General features: G+C 26.8%; 1 protein-coding gene across 1 annotated transcript in view; it reads left to right on the plus strand.

Moving 5' to 3' along the window:
- chinmo (Chronologically inappropriate morphogenesis) overlaps positions 1 to 20,980 on the plus strand; it is a 63,584-nt gene that overhangs the window by 18,326 nt on the left and 24,278 nt on the right. The window contains exon 2 of the mRNA XM_011504652.1: positions 4,434 to 4,664. Within this exon, the coding sequence (XP_011502954.1) occupies positions 4,434 to 4,664 (231 nt within the window). The remainder of the gene's footprint in view (positions 1 to 4,433; positions 4,665 to 20,980) is intronic.

Genomic DNA, 20,980 nt, shown 5'->3' on the forward strand with positions numbered 1-20,980 from the left:
AAATATGTATTGTACAAATTCAAGAGATAAATTTATTAATTACATTAAAGGAGTTATAACAATGTTTTTAAAATGGAGGAGATGGTATTGTTCAGTTCAAAATTAAAAAGTTCATTTTATTAAAAGTGAAATTTGAATCAATATTTATTTTTAATTATTTTTCATAATTTCAATTTTGGCATAATTTTGAAGAAAAAAATAAAGTATACATATAAATTACAATTATATATCTACATACGAAAGCGAAGAAAATGTGTAAAAATGAATTATATGTAGAATAAAGTGCAGTTGAAAAATAGATTTTAAATGATATAAATAATTGTCATTAATTATTATTAATTATATTTACTGCAGTTACATGTATGATGACTTTTTATAGCAAATCAATTTAAATGCATATAAATGCAGATCAATTTTAATTAAAATTACAATACTTTGATGTTTTTAAATGTTGTTAAGTATTATTAAACATAAAACAAAACAGTTATCAATATTTTTTAAACACCAGACGTATATTTTAAAATATAAATATTTGTTATTTATTATGAATAATCAATATATAAATTGAAGATGTAAATACATAATTAAATAGCATATTTATTAAATGAAATAATTAGTAATGTTCGAAAAAAAAATTCATGGCGATTAAATGAATGATTGCTTGCTTAAATAATAATTATTTAGAAGAGGAATTTTAATCAATATTCAATATTAATAATAGTGTTCTAAAATTTATTTGATATAATATCTGTTTATAGGTTAGCAATTTTTAGATCTATTATGGATTATTAATTTTTAGTATATTTATCAACATTTAATCATAATTGTGTAGATGCAATAGTAGAGAATTTTCAAAAATATTGAATAACTTCAGTTAGCGCCTTGTGTTAGAATTACTTGGATGTTTTTACTATATATATACATATGTATATCCACGTCTCTGTCAGGATGAATTAATTTTGTACGAGGCGGTCGCAAAATAAAAATTATATGAATCTAAGTTGTACGACATGTGTGGTACCTAATGTGTCATGCTTTAGATTTATTCAAAGCACGAATTTTAATTCTTCTAGTGTCACGAATTTGTTCTTATAATTGTGCTTGAACCCTTCCTTATTATTTCTAACTTCGGTTCCCTTCTTAAGAAACATTCTACTCCAAACTCATATACCATTCTTTCTCTACTTATCTATTGTCCAGTCTGTCCCACCATCCGATAGTGGACCTGCATTTATAATGCCACTTTGAAGCTCTTTCAGCCTTCTTTTTTACTTTCATTGGCCTATCCCTTCCCGAAGTAGCGTATTTGCATTTAATATTGACTACTAGCATGGTTGACCCATATAATTCCCATAGTGCGCTGCAGCTTTCTAATGTAGGTAATACTGGGTTTTCCCTATGAAACGAATAGGTGATAGAGGGAGGGCCAACTAAATTTTGTGGGTGCTGCTGCTACTGAACGCCGCGTACGAAGCCAGAAGCTAGGAGGTCGCTTCCTCCCATTTGCTTGCTTTGTCTCTTCACTCTCTCTCTCTCTTTCTGTCTCTTTCATGCGCGCGCTCTTTTACTGAACGCTGCTGCCACGCGCCACGAGGTCGGCTATACGCACGCGGTGTGCGCCTCTCCATTTAGTCGGTCGACACGGTACCGAGCACAAATCAAGACGACTAAACACGGCGAGTATAGCTACTACGCGAGCCACAACGAATCATCTACTACTATTTTGGCTGAAGCTGTCGAACAGCATACGATAACGTGTCAAACCTTCTGTCTGTTTTTTTTTTATAATATACCGATGTCCCTCATTCAGTTTGTTTGCTAGGCAAATCTTGCGATTATTACAAAGTACGCGATTGGTGCAAAAACGGGAGTGCATTTCATTAAATCTAAATCACACTTCAACAACGAGTAATCTACGAGGTGTCTAGCACAGTGTGATTGCACTCGTTCCTTTCATTCATACGTACGTCCAGTTTTCAAGTGATATTCTGAGAAGGACTAACTCCATCGTCAGAACTTGAGAAGAGATCCTGGAGTGCGTGAGTGGCGCGAGGTTCCTTTTCTAAGTCGTTCTTCACGGTCAAGGGTCATTGTCTTGTTTGCTTTGGTGATTATTTGAACAACTGGCGTGGAAATGATTACAAGAGGAGGAGGTTGTAAATGAGGTGGCTCAACGAAGGAAAAGACCCCCTCGTCGCTTCGTGAGACCAGTCGAAGCGGACTCAACGTCCGGTAGGTTTTAGATCCTTAAAAAATTCACGTTAGATTTGACTATTATAGTTGTGATATGTCGTTAATTCTAAGAAAAAGAGGTATCTTTGTTTGATAGTATAGATCAGTGGAAGTAGAATTAAAGCAATATATATATATATATATATATATATATATATATATATTCCACTGATATATATATATTATATATATTATATATTACGTTAACTGAGTCATACTAGAAGACAAATAATTTAAAAAACACGAGACCCATATATTTAAGTAACATACAGTTATTTTTTAAAACTTTGAATCTCTTACAGTTAAATAGTAACCAAAGTATAGAATAATTAGCTTATTTTCACTTGTGATAATTTCTGTATATTTAAACCATCCTCACAAAATATGTTGTGTATTTTCAGAAGTATTATATTAAAGCATTATATTTTTAATACGTAAGTAACAATTCAATTGATAAATGGATCATTAAATACAGAAAATTATAAAATAATATATATTTTTATTTAATTCTTAAAAAATGTGTCGTAAACTGTTAAGATTAAGAAATATGATAATTTTTTAATAATAATATAAATAATCTTTCAGAGTAATTTATAGTTTTAAGTTAAAAATCTGAATATAAAAAAATGAAGAAATATCAGAAATAATTTATTAATAATAATATAAATAACCTTTATAGGATAATTCTGCAGTTGTAAGAACTGAAAAAATTTTAAATTTCAACAAAAGTTATTGTAATAGCTAGTTTGTGAATATTATTTTTTTGTAGAAGTAATTCTTGTACTTAAATTGTATAATAAAGAAATATTAATACATAATAAAAAGTATGTATGCTGAATTGTAACACGATATTATCTTTATGCTCCCTAACTATGAAAGTAGCACTGTTTTCTTAAATATTATTTAATTAATCGATATTACAGTTTTTTCAAAATAATAAAATATTTTTATACCTAGATCATGTACGCCAAGTACTTATACGTTTATTTTATGTTAAAATTATTTTTAATATTGAAATTGTATTTTTGTTTTATCAGAGAAATACCAATTTTCTTTAAATTAATAATTAGCAATAATAAAAATTAAATAAATAATGTAAATATTTGTGTATTTCATAGTACTTTGAAAATCTATTTATAACATAAGATTTTTTTTAATAAACTATGGAATAAGACATTTCCTTGAAATAAATTGCATTAAATTTATTAAAAAATTTAATAAACAAATTAATATAATGATTAAACATTAATACGGGAACTTAATAAACGAAGCTGTGCGATTAATATTCTTAGCTTTATTGTAGAAATGAACATTAGCAAACTTTTATATTAATAAATTACAAATTTTAATGCTATATGAATGGAATATAAATTTGTGAAAACTTGAAAATGAAACGGAGCATTAAATTTTCACAGGGAATCGTAGTGTTTCTGTGGTCATATGACTTTAAGATACTTTTTAGGTTAGTAGAACGCCGCTAGCAAAGTTGACTTATTAGAAAGGTGCTAGATTAGCTTATATAAACAAAGCAAAGAAACCAAACCCATTTTTATGTTCCATTTAGTGATTTTTGTTAAAAATTAAATATGATAAATGTATTAAATTTGCTCACTGCGAGAACGATAAAAAACGTATGGCGTATTTTTTAATGCTGGTGTTCTCTTTTCTTTCTCGTATTGTTTTAGATGGGATACTATTACTTCTGTGTTAACATATTTTTATAACTAGCAACATATTTGGCAGTCGTGTCTAATCGTAAGCTAATCGTATTTAATTTATTATGGAACATATGGAAGATGTAAGACAGATTTTGTTGAGTATAAACAAACCTTTTATCATTATTCAAGTTAATCAATTTGTGTAGAAGTTTTTCAATACTTATTTATTGCCCTATTTAAATTGAAAGATTCATTCATTAGTATTCATTTATTTTATTGGAAAAATATCTGATGGTAAGTATAATATCTGATGGTAAGTAAGTAAAATTTAAAGTCATTATTAAGTATTAACTACTCAGTTTGTAATGATAATAAGTATAGAATCAATTTAAAGCGTTCGTTTCTTAATAAGGGAGTTCCGATTGTTCTCGTTATTAAGTTCAAAGTTAATGAAAGAAAAAATGATTAAGTACATAAATATGCAAAAATTTGTCTTATCAATAATGCGTATCCTTGTGAGCAATTTGTGTTTCCATCTTGCAGCGGGAGGAGCTGTCGAGCACGGGTGCGATAGAGAGGGGAATTCCATTGTGGAGGGTGACATCGATAGGGGTGGTGGTGAAGGTCACGAGGTCGGCCCAAGGGGTGGCATCATGGACTCTCATCAACAACAATTCTGCCTTAAATGGAACAGTTTTGGCAGTAATCTGGCTACGGCTTTCTCTAATCTGTTCAAAAGCGAGAGTCTTACGGATGTCACCCTTTTCTGTGAAGGTAAGTAATTTTCTTATTTATCTCTACAAAAATCGATGGATTTAATGAATTTCTTTTTTTTTGACTAAGGTATCTATTGCTTTAATAAGAATTGTAGATATATATCTTTCAACTTTATTAATTATTTTATGATACGTAGCACTGAATAAAGTGATAAAAGTGTATTTTCTACATTAAATAATTTTATATTGTAGATGTTAGATTTGAATTTCAATATTTTAATTTCAAAAACAATTTGATATCAATCTAAAATTGAAAAATGATTCTTCGGCTAATATCAAATGATTAATTGTTTATCCGGTTTCGTCAACTCTTAATGAAATAATTTGAAAATAATAATATTGAATATATAATAAACCGGCCGTTAGTTCATTAATATTGATTTCTTTTGATGTCGCTCAAAATGTAAGAATGTATCTTTATCGATGGTAATACTTTAGGAATATTATAAATTTTTTCAATTGGAGATAGCGTATTAATTTCAGAAATAGATGGTCCAGTAGCATGAAATATTTTTGCAATATATAACTCAAGCAACTTTCACTTAAGTCTGGCTCATTCGGGATTTGCACTACTTCGCACAAATGTATGACTATATAGAAACATCAGTCACTTACAATTTGTTTTATAACTTTTTGGAAGCAGTTTCTTATTCGTAAAGTCCTTTTCCATATATTATTCATATTTCAATTTAGAATGAAAGTAAACCTCAAACCCCTCGCTATATATTATATTAAAAAGATTGTCTATCGTTTTGACAATATGAATACATACTGTATAATAACATTTAAATTATGTGATACAACAAATGAAATTTCTGTATAATTAGAAAAAATATAGTCATTTTATTTATATCTTAATAGTTGAACTTATAAATTACATTAGATGCAATATATCTATCCAACTTTAGCTTTTAATTTTAGTTGCCAGTTAATTATCAGGATAAAAATAATGCATACATAATATATGAAGGTAGCAGACACATATTTCTTGAATTTTATGTCATTAATAAAAATATTATTGCTAAATATATAAAAAATTTCTTACTTTTGTTTAATAGTTATAATAATAATAAGTAACTTAGCGAAAATATTATTTATATATCTGATATATTATATAACATACTAAAAAACTGGATTAAAAGTTAAAAATGTGTTTACTATAACATTTTTTGTTGATTAATTCTTTGGTTAGTTTTACTCTTCAAAAAGAAACGGATACCAGCCATGATGTCATACTCTAATAATTTATTTACACTCGAATAAAGGATGCAAGCATCATTCTTATTTATTAGCTGTGGTCTACAAACAATTAACTAAAATCAATCAAATTTGATAAATGTAATTATGGGTTTCTATCAGTATTGCCGAAAAAACTTCTCGTGTTGATTAGACCTTGCACTCGACTGAATCGGAGATAGAAGTTCTAGCACGGGTTTCTTATTCCCCAGGTTCATCTCAGATGCCGAGAGCGTTATTACTGGTCGCGAAAAGTTGCGTGGGGGATTGACGGCATATGCGTAGTCCCTCCCGATTGCATCAGGGTCGATGCATTGACGAGGATTGGTTACATCGTGCGCACCGCCTCTCCTCCAATGGCAAACGCCGGCCGTCCGCATTCGCTGATTGCAGCGGCGAATCTTGGATGTGCAAAATCGCGTTCCGCGAAAATTGACGTCAAGTGCAGCCCGCCCAAACGCATCGGGGGAGGTCAGTTAGCGTTCGACCGCCTTACGAGATGCACTTGATGTAGTTTTCGTCAGTTGACGGCTTATAGCCATTCGGTGTAGCTTGCAAATTCTTTTACTCCGGTTGAGACTTATCCATAATCCGATTAATTCGTAGTTCTTTAAGGCAGTACTCCATTCAACGATCATAATTACAAGTCTCATAAACATTCATTATTATTAAACGTTCGTTAAATTCTATCATTTATTATTGTAAAATGTATGTGAATTTTATTATTCCTGCAGTGCGTGATTTTAGAAGCTCAATCGAAAAATACAAACAAATCGGTAAATAATTTCCGTATAGTGCTAAAATGTAATAAGTATTTTGTGTATTATGTGCTAGATAAAAACAAAATATGAAAGAAAGCATTTTTTTTTTAGTCCGAAATTTGGAATAATTTTTGTTTTTCTTTAATTTTTTATTTGTAAAAGCATTTATTTTATAATTTTTCTACTAGATAATATTGATAATATTATATATCATTAAAATTATAATTTCGAAAAAATTGTATTATTGATTTTTTATCTATTCAATTATATTATTCATTTACATATTATATGTGGTTCACTATTAGAAAAACATGTTTATACAATTTTCAATCTTTATTCTATATACCATATATCATAAAATTTTAATTTGGTCAATGATAATACATAGCAATAATTTTTTTTACGAATGTTTTCGAATATTATTAAATAAATCAATATCTAAAAATATTTTATACTCTAATCTTTTGATATTACCTATGCATTTACAAGTGTTGAGTTTATATTTAAAAAGCATTGTACAATAATTAGCGATAATCAATTTTTACATGTTACCTGAAGTCTGATATAACTAATATTAACTTACCGACTATTGATAAACAGAGCTGTGCAATTATTTTATACGTGTGATATAGGTAAAAAATAAATTATCCCGAAAATAGGGTCAATGTTTTATATCTTAAATTTTGTGAAAATCACATGTTCAAATAAAATTTTAAAGTTTTTCTATTTATTTGAGGTCAACAACTGTTATTGCCTTTGAAAGCGGTCTCCGTATTATATTTAAGTATAGCTTTGAGAAAGTATGATAAATGTATGAAAGATAAGTAGGTAAAATGTTTGGGCACAAAAAAAATTAATAAAAATGATAATAGATGAATTGTAAGCTAATACGTAGTTATTCAAATAAGCATTATTCGGACAGCAATGAAAGTAAATCACGTACGAAACTAATGAGGGAATAGGTAGCAAAGCTAATATAGAGCTTTGCGACAGTCATAGATATGAGCGAGTCGAAGTGTTCCGAGATAGCCAAGCAGCTAAAAGCAGTAAAAGTAGGCCTGGGTTACAGTTAGATCTAATAGTGTTTGGCCGCTAGAAGAGGTCGCCATTGTCGATTCGAGTTTATGCGCCCGGCACTAATATCATTTTGACTGTCTTACACTTGCGGGCTGTCGTTCGTTGATTCTCTTAAGTCGAGAATCTTTGAGACGGTAATGAGAGTTCATATTCGACAGGGGGCAGTAGTTTTTGATGTTTTACGCGCTTCCGGGAAAAGAAATGAATTTCTTTGGTTTATTATAGAGTATGCTCGAGAATGTGCACTACGCTTCTCATGTAAATTTGAAAATATTTACAGTGACTGATCACGGTACAATTATCCAACAAAAGCTTCTATTTATAAAATAAAAGAAAATGTTTTTTTACATGTCTTTAATCCTTCCCACATAACAGTACTATTGTTATTTTTACTTCATTATCATTGTTGCCGTCACCGTTTAAATAAATTTATCAAAAATAATCGCTCGTATCCTTAACATTGTAAAAAATTATTACCGGTAAATGAAGATGTAATTGAAACGGATATGCTAATTTGCTGCAGTATTGTTTAATATATTGATATTACACAAATCAATATTTTTATTATCGATTTTATCCAGAATATTAAAATAACATATAAAATATTGAATACTAAAAAATATAGATAAGCAATGCAAACATTAATAATTATCATTTATCACATATCGAAAATGCACTTTGTAAATTTTTATCAATAATATTCTATTCTAACTGAATTGTTAAAGATCTAAATTATAATAAAGTCATAACATTATTAATTTCTGAAGATATAAATTTATTATTACAATGTATTATTACGAATTTTTATCATAAATATGTGTAATTGATTGAATGTTTGATAATATATAAGCAAAAGTATATCAATTTGTATCAAATACAACTTTATATAACTAAAGTAATGTTCAATTTTTACGTACACGCAAAGATAACAGATGCTAATACTTGATCCTGTAATTGCTTAACTTTTAAAATATTAAATTCTAAAAGATGCAACTCACTTATTAACCAATTCATAAAACTTAGTTTAATAGGTAATGGTAATTCTACTGAAGCAATTGTCTTAATAAAACAAAAATAAAATAATGTTTTTATATGCATAAATTAAATTTATTTTCAAATTATGCAAGCATTTGCGTATGTATGAATATACATCCATGCTTACATTCATTTTTTAGAATAAAATTCAAAATAATATCTATACAATATTAAAACAGAAAAATTAAAATATGTGTTAGTGTAAAATAATAAAATTGAGAAATTGCGAACTCAATATAAAAATATCATCATAAAAATTCCTAGATCAAGAAAGCAACAACACGCTCAGTCGAATTAAAACTATGCTTCGTTACATTCCAAATTGGTGATTATTTTTACAAGTCACCACGAGCAGCTTGTGATAAACTTGGTACTCCGTGGAAAAATCTCTTGCGGAAGTCCTTCGTGCGTAGGCAACTTTGACGAGTGATTATTATAAAACGTGTGTTCAATATCAAACGGTTCCGACGCCACGTGCGTTGATGCGGCGCTTATAATAAAGGCCTGTGCATGCTTCTCACGCGCTATTTTCCTCTTAGGTATATAACAAATGCCGTTTTGAGAAACGCTATTAATTTACGACAGTCCAAGTACGTTAAAATACTTAAACTGTGTTTGTTTACATAAATATAAATAGTAAGTTATGCAATTTATGTCATTACTTTAAGATTTTTGTATGTATGTAATGGAAAATTTTTTAAATGTATAATTTAGCAATCGACATATACTGTATAGAAAATTGATAATAATTCAAATTATATATCAGAAAATGAACAATAATAAAATTCTGTTACAATTTTTGACTGAAGAATATGATACATTGCTTGAAATTTTTTTTTTATTTATTAATGTAATTTCTTTAATAAATAAAAATAATGAGAAGTGAGAGAACTTAAAAAAATTATACACAAAAATTAGCTTACATTTTGTTATTCATATATTTGCGTAGTAACAATACATTAAAATGTTTTTTAATTATTATTTTATTTATTACTTATTTGATTATATCGCTAATAACTTATACAGAAATATTTAAAGAAAATTGTAATTCATTGAATAGAAAAAATTGTTGTTAATTGTTAAATATGTTAACATTTTTTGCAATGTTATATGACAAAGCAGTGAATGTTTAATAAAATAATACATTAATGTACTTCATTAGGATTGCATTTATTTAGAAGCAAGTGGTAATATTTGTTACTTTATAAATAAAGGTTTAAAATATTTTATTTCTACAACTGCTTATCCGTAAAGTTTTTGAAACCTAAGAAGTCCAAACTAATTTACAAATATTTTATATAACTTATGAGGAGAAGCTATTAGAATTTTTCAAATGATTACATTCGGAAATAGTATAACCAGTATACGGAGATTTATGTTCAATCCTCCATGTAATTTGCATTAAATTATAAATTTTCTATCAGCTATATTTAAGAATTTAGATTTTAATTCATTAATTCTTATTTTTAAAAGATAAACGACAATTTAAAGGATTTTTATTGCTTGATAAACTTTTATTCTAACTGATTATATTTTACAATATTATCATTATCTAGTGAAATTAAAATGCTCGTTAAATTTTACTCAACTTTAAAAGATCTTGCAACAATTTTATTAAATATAAAAAAATTATAGTTGAAAAAGCTAAATTTTCTATTTATATGTGTGAATTAATCTAAATGTAGGCTAAATAAATTTTATATTTACATGTATTATTAGTAGAAATATGTCAACATTGGATTACTGTAAATTGTATAGCCATTGTGCCACTATATTATATAAATATGATTATTCTGATTAAATTATATTATATTAATTTATTTACCTGTAAAATTAAATACACAATTAAATCGATTTCATATTATATATCATAAAAGTGATGGATAGTTAATAAGATATATAATTACACAGATTTAATTATATCAATTAAAAAAACAAAAAATTATGAATTAATCATTATAATTATTACGTTTATTCATGGATTAAAAATTACGATTTCATCATTTAATAATGTACAATATATAAAAACAAATTAACAATTGTATTTTCGCGGCGAATTTTCATATTTTTTAATGTAATGACTTATGAATCATCTTTCTAATTAATTAAAAAAAGTTTTACTTCAAGATTATACCTATTTGTTTCGAGGTATATATATGAAGACTAGGAACGTATAAATGTAAAATTTTAACTATGTAGAAATTAACTACATTGCATATCACGCAGTATTGACAACATAGTAATTATCAATACGGTATTACTAAGATAAATTAATTTTTTATCTTTAATGAATTATTTAACAATACGATAAATTGATGTTTAAAACACACTTGTGATGTTTACAGAAATATTTTTTGTATAAGTAACAGCTTTTATATATTTAATTATTTTTTCAAATTATTGAATTTTGTATTCCTTTGAGCTTAATTTTTGGAATAAAGGCATAGAAAATTGATTAATTATAGGTTCAAAAATTTACAAAAGCAGATATTTCCTACATATAGAATGACAGAAAGAGAGCGAGAGTGGGGCATACATGTCTGTATGTCTACAAACAAAAACGACGACTAAAATATAAAATATTAGTGTCACTTTTCCAAATTTATGTTTTTTAATTAACAAAATCTGCCCAAATATATATCCAAATATTTAGATTTATATGAAATTATATAAGTCATATAGTGTTAATAGTATTATGTATTTAATCTTATAGTATTAAGAATTTCATAGTATTTGTAATGAAAAAATAATATAATTATTTAATATAAGAAGTTTAAATATACGAAAAACTGAATTTTTTATAAATTCATAAGACTTTCGTATCTTATACTATTCAATAATTTTGTTTTAACTTCATTAAACATACAAAAATAAAATTTCATTAAACTATTAAATATTATTTCATTAAATATTAGTTATAAGAAAGTGACAAATGTAAATATTATGCTGAATATGTTATTAACTTTTCAAGTAAAGTATAGTAGCTTCCAGAGCTCCAAGAGAGAAAGGGAGAGACTATATTCAATTAAATATTAACGAAAAATATTGAGCGTATATTCGAGCAAGTGTAATTAATTAATAGCATTGTTGAAAATATAATACTTATAAATTTAGATCGTTAAAGCTGAATCGAAGTATTAAGTGTGTCTGACATGGAAGTTCATTGAAAATTGAAAATCTATGCATCAATAACATTATGAAAGTTTGCAGTAAATGTAAGAAGAACATGGCATTATGGAAAAAATAGAAGCACGAACTTTTTCATAAAGGCAATATTCCATTTTTATACATATACATGGGAATCTTCCTGTGCATTCTAAAGGGAATTTTTTCTTTTTATCGCACGCGAATAGAAGCTGGCAGTCTCCCAGGCCTTTGATGGATATGTGCGTGTGCTTGCTACGCAGCACTGACCCACATAAAAAGGAATCGAGGCCTTGCTATGTAGGTCATGGTATCTACTGTGTGCAACGGCGCAACCAAATTATCGACTGCGCTCCTAGAAGCATTTGTTATGTCTGGCGACGCACGCGTTAGAGCGAGTATAAATCTAGGTCGCGCGTTTTTACGAGGCGCATGACGGTGTCAAGATTCCAATCGCGACTGCTTTTCCGGGCTTTCATTCCTTGTCTACCGCCACCATCGTCATTACCACCTCCACAAATAATGCATCGTCAACAAAAATATCATGTTGTTCTTGCTGATAAAATTTCCCAAGTTTCTCTGAAGTATACTTTATATGTAAGCGGTCGTGACCATGTATTTCTAGGAAATGATACTCTTAGTATAGTTGGATTTATTTTGGTGCAGTATTTTGCTATTTCTTAAATCAAATATTGAAATTTTCGAATTTTCGATGAAAACACGATAATTTTTATTTATGGAATTATTTTTACAATTAATGAAGAGAAAAATATCTTGTTGGAGTTGGAAATTACTGAAAATAATTTTAGAATTATTTTTAGAATGACAATCTGTTAATGTATTTCACAACGTTAAAATACATAAAAATGATTAAGTTAATTTGTTATTAAAGATGTCATTTTTAATAGTATTCTTTGAACTAGCTAATAAATCATTAAATTGCGCAATAAAGCATGTTATAGCTTTTAATGTAGATGCTTAATGACGAAATCGGATTTTATGAAATTTTTATACTTTATGTATTTCTATCGTATGCAATAACAAGATTTTGATAAAAAATCGTACACTTGTGGCGATAACGATAACGAAAACCTTGGTCATAATACATTAAAATTTGTTTCATTGTTCTAACTATATCTCATATACCTAATTTGATTCTATTAGTTTTCATTTTAACTCGCATAAGAGATAATATTTGTAAAATATACTTTGTTTTTTAGTCCTGTGTAAATAAAAATCTGCTTTAGCTAGCATATGAAGTAAATTTGTATTATTTTTATAAATTAACTACATTATAAATCTTTTATTTAATTTATATATACTTATTGTTCAAAGTGTTTGATATATAAATTGGTATATATAAAACTTGCTACAATATCTTAAAATTGAAAGAATATTCTTGAGACTATGAACATTATTCTCAACTAATAATTATGTAAAAACTAAATATTCTTACTCCATTAGCTAGTATATAGGCCACATTAAAGCTGTTGTTGAAAAAAATAACGTTTACACGCGCTTTCATCTACACAAGACTGGACGTTCAAATTATTCTCATCACTGTAATACAAATGAGCCACGAATGCTGCCATCAAAATTTTTTATCAATCGAAACTTATAATATATCTAAGTTACATGGATTGACTCTTACGTTTAATATGCACAATATTTTTTTGATTATTGAAATTATTATCATTATCATTATTTTACTTGATAATAATATTTATTTGAATTGGGAAACCTATACCAAATTTTCTAAAAAAACATTTTTTAAGAACAATTACAATTTATAGCATTTGATACAATAAAAATTATAATGTATGTATTATAATTATTACAATTTTATAGAAGTCATTTTTAATTAAAATAATTAAGTATATTCAAGAATAAATTAAATATATATTTGTAAGAGAATTTCTTTTGAATTCTTTTATGCTATTTTAGATTTTTTAATTTTAGTCAATATAATGTAATAAAATTATTTTGTGTATAACTTATTTCTCTGTTATATAAGTATAATGTTAATAATTTTTTTATTATCTGAATTTTGATGTAGTTGTAATAACTTCTGAATTTTCATAAAGTATACTAATTGCGAGCGTGGTTATGGGTCTTGAGAATATGTATCAATTATGTACTATTTGTACATTGTTATATGTATTTTCTAAATCCCAGAATTTCTTACTAATTAAGAAAATAATGGGTTTCCTATCAATAATTGTCATTTTATTAATAGTTGGTGAATATAGATTTTCATTAATATATTCTTCAGTGTTTTGTACTATTATTATTATTATTTAAAAGTATATTTAAAAATTATGTAGGCACTTAATGAACAGATTAAAATCTAATCAAAGATGTCAAATTGAGAATGGTTTTGTTAATTTTGTTTATAATTAAAGAAATTCACGTGAATCATGTGTAGCAATCCTCTCATTGTAATGACTCGTTTTTCTGAGACTCATACAACCGATCTGCTTACTGCAGTTAACTTTCCAAAGATAAATTGTTCGTATGTAGTTGACAGGTGACCGGTCTTTCCACAACTTAGTTGGCTTTACCTTCAATTATGTAAGTAATTGTCAGCATTTTTTCTTTTGTATTAAATTTAAAAGTACTTTCTTATTTGTGATCGGATATAGAGTACTGCAATACTCAAGACAATGATGTAGATCCAAATTGAAAATCAATTACTTGATGCTCGATAAATGAACTGGTGCAAAATATTTAATAGTACAGAAAGAGATCGAGGGTTTTTGGCTGACGAATAATAAATGTGTGACCAAGTAGGATAATATAGGTAGCTGGGAAATTTGAAAAATATTCATTTGTTGCTCCAGCAATTAAAAATGAATTTAAATAAGTTATATGTATAATTACTTTTTATACGGGCCTTACTTACCGATGCATTGGTAAGATTGCTCATCAAGTATATAGTATATGTATGAGTTACTAAAGCACATTAAAAAATTGGCAGACATAGTTAAAGTGCTCAAGGATTTTCTCCAAGTTTTTCTTCTCTTGTAGAGCCCGTCTTGGACCATCCTGATTTGACTTATTATTATCAATTGTTTTATTTTATAGGTCACACGTTCGAATTTTCGGCCGTTAAAAATTATAAATTTAATTCTATAACTAAAATATTAATAATATAATTTCAGCTGCCTTACTAGGAAATTGAAGCACGACTTACTAATTAATGGGAAAATAAATATAAGTATATAAAGGTAGTATTAAGAAACGTTAATAAAAAATAAAATCGAATGCAAACTAGAAAAATAGCAAAGAGGAATAGTGCAGGAGATAAAAATAAGTCCATAGAAAGATATAGCATGTGGTTTTAGCTTATCAGCAAAGAGAGTAATTGAATAAGAAAAGATAAAGCTGAAGTAAATGCACTTCGATCATGAATATAACGATTTTCTGGCTTCTTTGGACTAACAATTTAATGCAACAGGATGCTGGCCATTGACGTGATATAGCTTTTTACCCACACTTATTATTATTATATTAATCCACCTCAAATCTACGAATACAACACAAACTCTTCATATAATTTCGTAAAGATAGTAATTAAGAATAATTAAATAAAGAAATTTACAATTTGACATTTGTCTTATTTGCCCATTTTCATTTCTATATTTTCTATAACCTAATTTTTATAATCTATTTAAAAACGTCATTAAGCCAAAAAGCAAAAAATGCCAATTTAAATAAATAACTTTTTTATTTAAAATCGTATTACAAATATTTATATACTACATTTTTTCAAATAATGATAGTCAAATATAATCATGTAATTGATAAAGGTTTGTTGAATACATGCTCATAAATTAAAATTGTAAATGAGAAAACAACTATAATTATAAATTATCAGATATGTATATCATAATATTATCAGACACAACTATAATATGAATTTGTAGTACTTCTTAGAATAAAGAAAATAGTGGCGAAATGTTCATTTATAACACAAAGGCGATTGAATCTCGATATATAATTTCGATTGGTTTATTATACATTCGGTATATATATATATATATATATATATATATATATATATCTTGTATTTTAATATGTAGGATAAAATCACTATAAATATTGAAAGTCACTCAACTGTGAAAGTAAATTAAATAAAAAATAATAAAGAATGACACTTATTTTATTCTATCCAGTTTGGCGTATTATATGAAACTCACATATAGCTTATGATACACACATATAGCTATACGTACCATATAATAACAATATATAAAATACATGTTAATTAAATCAAAATTATACTATTACAATTATATTGCACATTATGTGTTTTATTATTTACTTTTCATACTTCAATTAAATTTACTCTTTTCATATTTTTCATTGTATATTCTCCCAAAAGTTATAGAAAACTAGAGGCATAAATTCATATTTGTTGCATATTTTTAGTATATTCTATAACCATATTAATAAATTTGAAATATTGAATATATCATTTCATTTTCTTTGAAGTTCTTAAAGATATGGAAAATTTAATTTATGTTTGTAAAAAAAAAAACCTGTGAACATTTGTTTCAGCAATGACTACGTAAAATGTAGTTTTAGAATAAAATATTTAAATAAAACAAATTAGAAATTCCAAATTATAAATTTTTTGTAATAATTTCTAAGAAAATTTTTTAATTTCTGCTCATCAAAATATCAAATTAGATATTTTCACTGTTTATCAGAATAAGAAGAATAACTAAATATCTAATAAATAAAGTATTAAAATATTATTATATTTAATCTTAAATATAAATATGATTAGTATATATTTCATAACCAAATATACGTCAAGTTTTGAATCTTAAATGTAAATACACATGTGTAGGAAAAACTATATCTTTCTAATTCATAGCAGTATATATATATATATATATATATATATATATCTATTAAGTATTAAAAACGCGTTTTTAAAACTGGTTCTTCAACTTCCTCTTGGCGCGCACAATTTACTTTATTTATTGTATAAAAATACCAATTCGATCAAGCTTGTATAGATCAAAATCACTTGGGCAGAGATTATAAACCTTTTCGCAATATTTCTAAAAGAGATATAGAGTATAGGACTATATGGTGAGGAATATAAAAGCGCAGTGTTCTTACTAAAATTTAACATAGCTGAAGAATTTCCTTCAAATCAGTCTGAAGAAATACCACCATACACGAGTGAATTGGTTATTTTTTTTTATTTACTTACTCTCTCTCTTTCTCTCTTTCTTTTATTTAACAATTTGTAAGTTTTATATTATCGTTATCGTACATCTATAGATTTCATGAAGTCGCACTTTGCTTAAGTGCTCCAGACAACTCACGCGCGCTTAATTTATGTGTTTCTGATAAAACTGCGTACAAATCAGATTATCTATTATCGCACTCAACGATTATGCGTGAACTTGCACATCAACTGTCTAAAAAATTGTACTGTGAATTTTTTCTCCTATATTATAATATTACTATAATATTGCATTCAGTATTTTTCAAATTGAAATTAATAATTTAAATGGCGATGAATTAAGATCTACGGGATTTTTTGAGTTTGAAAGCATTATAATAATATCGATGAATTTTAAATTGTGAAATTCTATAATTTAGCTATAATCCAAAAGTAATTTTGCATTAAATATTTTATATATACTGACTGTCGTTTATACAATTATTTGCCTTCAATCTTTTATATATTCTATAATTCTTTTATACAAATCTTTTTATTTTATCTTCATTTGCTTCATTATGATTCACTTATATAAACATAATAAAGATTATATAAACCAAATTTACGTGCGTACATGTGTGGTGTACCACAATCTATTATGCCTATCTTTAGATATATTAAATAATAAAACATTTTTCAGAAAATTTTATGCAAATTTAGTTGAAAGTTAAAATATATACATTTTGATTTAAAAGCATATTTCTAGAATTAAATTTACAGTTGAAAATGTAAAACATACTTTGCAAAAATAAAATAAGCTCATTTTCATCGAATATTTGATGAACATTTAATCAGTATCTATATTTTTTAGAATAGTGAATAAAAGAAAGTTATAAGTTTTTTTTTATAGAATTAAGTTTTAGAGAAATGATAATTAAAATTATTACAAAACTACTATACTTTCAAAAATATTAAATTGTTTATATAAAACAAATCTTTAGAATCTAACATGTTTAAGATCACTTAAGGAAAATAATGTCTCTCCTCAATTTTCTTTTAAGTACTTTATCCTCTTTTTTAAAATCTTAAAAGATTTAATAAAAAATTTTAATTATATGCGAATATAAAAAATATTTTCAATTTTACAAGTACGAATTGGAAGTATTGTATATCACAAATATCATGACATTTAATAATTTTTTTATACAATTTGGAATATGGATTTAATTTTTGTATTTTACAATATATTTCTAAAAGAAACTTAATATTTACATATAAATTGGAAACATTTAAATAAAAACTGCTTATGATTGCAATTATATATTTTTCGTCGATTAAAATAATAAGATGCAAATAACAAATTGGAATAAATTGAACAGATTAAATAAGGTGAATTCAGAATTTTAGTCAGTTTTATTCCAAACCCTATCCATCTAACTGTATTACATATCTTTATATTGTATATTTAATATAAAAATTATTATAGAAATAACTTATTAGTATTGTACTCAAATAATAAATAAACATTTATATTTCTTTAAACAGTATAAATTTATGTCTTGTATATGTATGTAATAACTGATTTTATTACAAGATTCGATAAATAGCAATGAATTAAATAGTTCTTTTACTAAAACGTAATTTTTATAATATAATTTAATATTTCTACATTAATTCTATTATATATGCCAATTATAGAATTTTTTATGTTCGTTAAAGTATTTAGCCATTTTATTATTTTGACATTAAATTTCAATTAAAAGTGGGAGTCGAGGTGTTCTTTGTGTAATTGCTATTTAAAATCGATGCAATGATATGATAATTTAAAATAAAAAAACCTTGAATGTTTGCAAGTATTATCATAAAATATTCTGAACATAACATCACATTATTTTGAATAATAAAAGATATTTGGTATATACATACGAATAAAATATAAATATTATTTTATAAAACACAAAAAAAGCAAACTAACTTGAGTAGACAAGATTGTCTAACGTATGGTTCTAAATATTCATTTAGAGGCAAGCGCTTCTACATTAATTCACCGAGGTGTTTAGTATTTGTATACTTAGAAGTTCGTTCTGACTAATGTGCCCACACGTTTTAAGCAAGTTTCATACATTTTTGTCGCTGATCGACCTTACGTATTACGTATACCCAAGTGGTTGTAAAAATCTATTTGCGCGTGTGCGCTTTTTATATACTAAGCTTATCTAAGAAGTAGTGTTACGCCGTCGTAGTCTTCGGTGTCATTGCTCCTCTCTGCACCCAATTCGGCATGTGCAGAGTGACAAAGAAAGAAAGCGCAAGAAAAAAAGAGAAGAAATACGACCTTGATCCCACGCGGTTATTGGCCGCGTGCGAGCTCGAGGGAGTAATAGCTGGATTGGCCCCAACCAAATCGACCGACGCGCACACGCGCATAGGCACATAAGAAGCAGTACCATTCTCGAAAAGACTACGACTCGTGCGATAGAAAAAGAAAAGGAGAGAGCACAAGAGCTTTGCAGCAGTGTGACCTTGTCAGGGCGTTGACCGTCAATCCCTTTCTTGCTATTGGCTTGACTCCACTTCTAATAAACTCTCGACCTCGCAAAAAGATGCCTGAAATAGGGATCGAAGGCGGAGAAAAGAAAGAAGTTCCTGGGCGATGACATCATAGTATGCAAGCACAATGTGTGTTAGTATGGCGCATAATCAGCTTCTTCTCTCAATTTTCGTTGTACTTATTTGTATAAATCCGTACTCTATTTATTGTATATATGCTGGAATTTCTATCTACGAAGGTTCATTTTTCCGAAATTGTGAATTAAGAATTGCCACGACGTAATGATTATTTATCTAAAACTCACACATTACAATTTTATAATTTTGTTGTGAATGATCATTCGTTTTTTTTTAATTAATATTAAATATAGAGTCAAGTTAATTAATGTAGAATTGGTAATATCATTTGATTGTATCATATTATTTGATTAGTATTACGAAAAGTGTAGGTAGAACGAAGTTTTTATTTTAAAGATTTCTATTCTTTCCATTTTTATTTTTAATTTTTTTTTCTTGTTTTTGCAATATCGTGTACTTTTTACTTTTATTGATTCTTTAGTCGTTTAACAAGAATTTTATGCTGCGACATAAGTTCTTACTTTTTAACCCTTTTAATACTTTTTAACTTAATTTGTTGCTGTCTTTAACATTTCTAAAATACAAAGTACATTGAGTTTACATGGATCAATAATTGGGTTACGAAATAATTGATGATTGTTAGATAACGATATTATTTTAATAATATATAATAACGGATAATTGGAAGTAGACATTATGTGATTAAAGTATAATTTCAACGAAGGAATGCTCCAGAATGGCAATGTACTAAAAAAATATTTCATTGGAATTATAAAGATAAATAGAAAATAAACATTGTTTACTCGTGCGAAGTGCTTGTTAAAAAAAATAGTTGAGCAATGACCTAGAGATCAGAAAGTGGGGGTTGTTGGACCTTTGAAGCGAGGGAAGGAAGAAGATAGGAAGATAAATGGACGAAAAAAAATGTAAATCGTATTTTCTTTCAGTTGCTTCAAGACAAGCAAATTTAGAATATCAGAACACGTGGAGTGTTATTTAGCTTTGCGGATCACAAGTTTCCCATAAACTCAACTTATGTTCAGTTTACGAATAATCTACCAACAGAGTGCAGTGCTTCAATGTATAATTTTAACCTCTGTAGATTTCTAGATTTCTAGTTTTCTAGAATTCAAGTTGTTACCTAAGCACCCTTCTTAGACTCACGAAATAATACAATGCGTAAGATTTGTGAAACAGAAAGGAAAGGAGAAAAATTTCTTTTATAGATTACTCTTTCTGTCTCTTTGTCTT

Source organism: Ceratosolen solmsi, unplaced genomic scaffold (assembly GCF_000503995.2).
Source record: "Ceratosolen solmsi marchali unplaced genomic scaffold, CerSol_1.0 scaffold58, whole genome shotgun sequence".
Lineage (NCBI taxonomy): Eukaryota > Metazoa > Arthropoda > Insecta > Hymenoptera > Agaonidae > Ceratosolen > Ceratosolen solmsi.